Here is a 2,618-nt window from a genome sequence, read left to right on the forward strand (position 1 = left end):
GCTACAGGAAAGATATTATTGGGTCACAATGATTTCATTTTTATATAAAAATACAAAGAAATGTGTGTTTTTGTATGTATATGACTGGATGTGATCTTAAAGGGTTAAAAATAAATTTTCAATGTGTCACCAGTCGACTTGCGAAGAGCAGTGCTGCACAATTAATACATTAATCACAATTTTCCCACAATTCAATGATTGGCTACGGTATTAAGTGACTGCTAACATTTAACTGACCAAACACTTTTATTTTGAAGTCAGCTAGTCACAGGATGTGGTCAGTTAGCTTCAATCAAACTGCGTCTACAGAACGAGACAACGATCTTTGTTCGGGAGAGTTTTTGTTCGGAGCAACACGCTCAATTTGTCAAAAGGAAGTTGTTCTTCAATCCCTTATTCTCTCTCTCTCTCTCTCTCTTCACCACAATCAGCCGTCCTCCGATCAATACAACTCTCTGAACTCACTCTGGATCACGCCACGAATTGCTGATTCATCCACTATCAAACAGCAAAAACCCGGACTGGATCTCCAGACATAAGTGATTAACAATCTACCACTCAGCCAGGTAACGAACATAAAATCTGATCAACAACAGCCGAAATTAAAGTAATAGTAATATTAAAGTAATACACTTTCATTAAAGTGTAAAAATGTGTGACTCCGCCCACTCCACCTGTGTGTTTCCTGTTACCTCGTAGCCCAGGCGGGCAGCGCGCTGCAGCAGTGTCTCTCCGGCGTTTTTGTTCACGATGAGCCGACGGACTTCAGGAGGGACGGGCCGGGCGGCGTGCTGCTGCAGAGAGGAAGTTCGACGGGCGGGAGAACGAGACGGGTCCGACGGCGAGAACTGTGTGTGTGTGTGGAGAGAGTGAGACAGAGAGAGAGACAGGGCTCCATTTTAGTTCCTCTGTTACAGCAGACAGGGCCTTTATTTGAAGCAGGCTTATATTAGAGTATTTTTAGTATTTCTACTGAATTGACTCGTTTCAGCCTTTAACTCTTTGGTCTTCAGCTTCCCTCCAGATTAATGACTCTTACTGTATTCAAAACTCCCTTTAAAAATCTGTCAATTTAGGTAATTTTATGCTTATTTTGTAACATTTTAATGCTTAGATTTGTAGTATTTGCACTTAAATTGAACAGTTTACCTCAGAACAAACATTTTATTCAAACATCCCTTTAATAATAAATGTATGCTCGTATTAGAAGTAACGTGTGAATACATTCTTAATTAAAGCTAACGAGTGTATTTTCTGAACGAGGAGAGTCGGAGGGAGAGACGGATGAAAAGCTGCATCGCTGAGCTGCTGACGCCACGGCAACCGTCTCCGCTGCTTAGCAGCCAGACAGCGTGTGCATGTTAATGTGTTTGTGTGTGTAATGTGTGTGCGCAGGCGTCTGTCAAACGAAGCAGCTCGCCGCCACGCATCGACAAACAGGATGTGAGCTTTGCACCGGAGGTGTGTGAGTGTGTGTGTGTGTTTTCCAGCGCAGCAAACAAGGAGGAGGATCGACACAGTGTGTGTGTTTTATTGTGTGTGTGTCCTCGCTGCCCTGAGGAAATCTCCGGTGCAGCAGCTGTCAAAACGGCACAAGCAGCCGCCGCGCACACCGAAATACACACACAAGCGCGCGTGCACACACACACACACACACACACACAGTACATGTGGAGAATATTATTCTTCCTCCATAACCTTCAATCACTCCATCCTCCCTCTTTCCCTCGCTCTCTCCTTCACTTTAATCTGCAGTGAATTGAATTACTCTCACTCACACACACACACACACACACACTCGTCCCTGCTGAGGTTTCCCAGCGAGCTCCAATCAGGACGATAATTGCAACGATTAGCGGAGAGACGAAAGAAAAGAGCAGAAACAGAAGAACTGAAAACAACTAAATGTATAAAACTAAAGAATATTTAATGTTTATAGTTTAATAAAACTGCCTGTGTGTTTAAAGAGATAAACTTTCACTCTGGTGGATGTTTTAACTCGGACTTGTTTCCATCCTGTGGGTGTTTTGACTCCGGCCCAGAGGAAGACAACAAGCGCTCCCCAACCACTGTGTCCCCTCAGAGTCTGTGGGTGCGTTTGATTTTTTTGGGTGCTTTCTGCCTTCAGATTTGTTGAATGGATATGGAGGAAAAACACAAGCGCTTCCTCCCCAGCGTCTCCCCCCTGGGTGGCTGCGTAGGGAGACACATCATTTATTGTTCGCCTCAAATAAAACCAGAAAACAAGCGCTCTCAAACATCTGGATGGCGCACAGACCTCAGTGGATCCTCCGGTATGACGACATCTCGCCGCCAAAATCTGTGAATGAGATCCACGTGGTCACACAACGTCCTCAACCGCTTGTTCGCGCCTGTTTTTTCTGTTGTGCAGTAAGTGGGCGGAGCCAGTCGCCGTTGTATCGCTGCATATGATTGGTTACAGGTAGGGATGACGTACAGTCTTATGTTGACTTCCTCATTTACTTTGAAGCAGAGGGGAACTGCAAGGGTCTGCTAGTTCTCACCCCAACTGGTCGAGACAGACGACCACCCACCTAGAGCCGAAGGGTCTGTCCTAGGTTTCTGCCTCTTAAAAGGAAGTTTTACGTTTGCCCCCG

At 45.2% G+C, this 2,618-nt stretch overlaps 1 protein-coding gene across 1 annotated transcript in view; it reads right to left on the reverse strand.

The window, feature by feature from the left end:
* The window catches only part of LOC118339713 (BCL-6 corepressor-like), a 14,042-nt gene that overhangs the window by 2,535 nt on the left and 8,889 nt on the right, over positions 1 to 2,618 (reverse strand). Inside the window, exon 4 of the mRNA XM_035677412.1 lies at positions 693 to 892. Coding sequence (XP_035533305.1) covers positions 693 to 892 — 200 coding nt within the window. The remainder of the gene's footprint in view (positions 1 to 692; positions 893 to 2,618) is intronic.

This window comes from Morone saxatilis, unplaced genomic scaffold (genome assembly GCF_004916995.1).
Source record: "Morone saxatilis isolate NCDOM2014 unplaced genomic scaffold, NCSU_SB_2.0 Contig6, whole genome shotgun sequence".
In the NCBI taxonomy this organism is placed as follows: Eukaryota; Metazoa; Chordata; class Actinopteri; family Moronidae; genus Morone; species Morone saxatilis.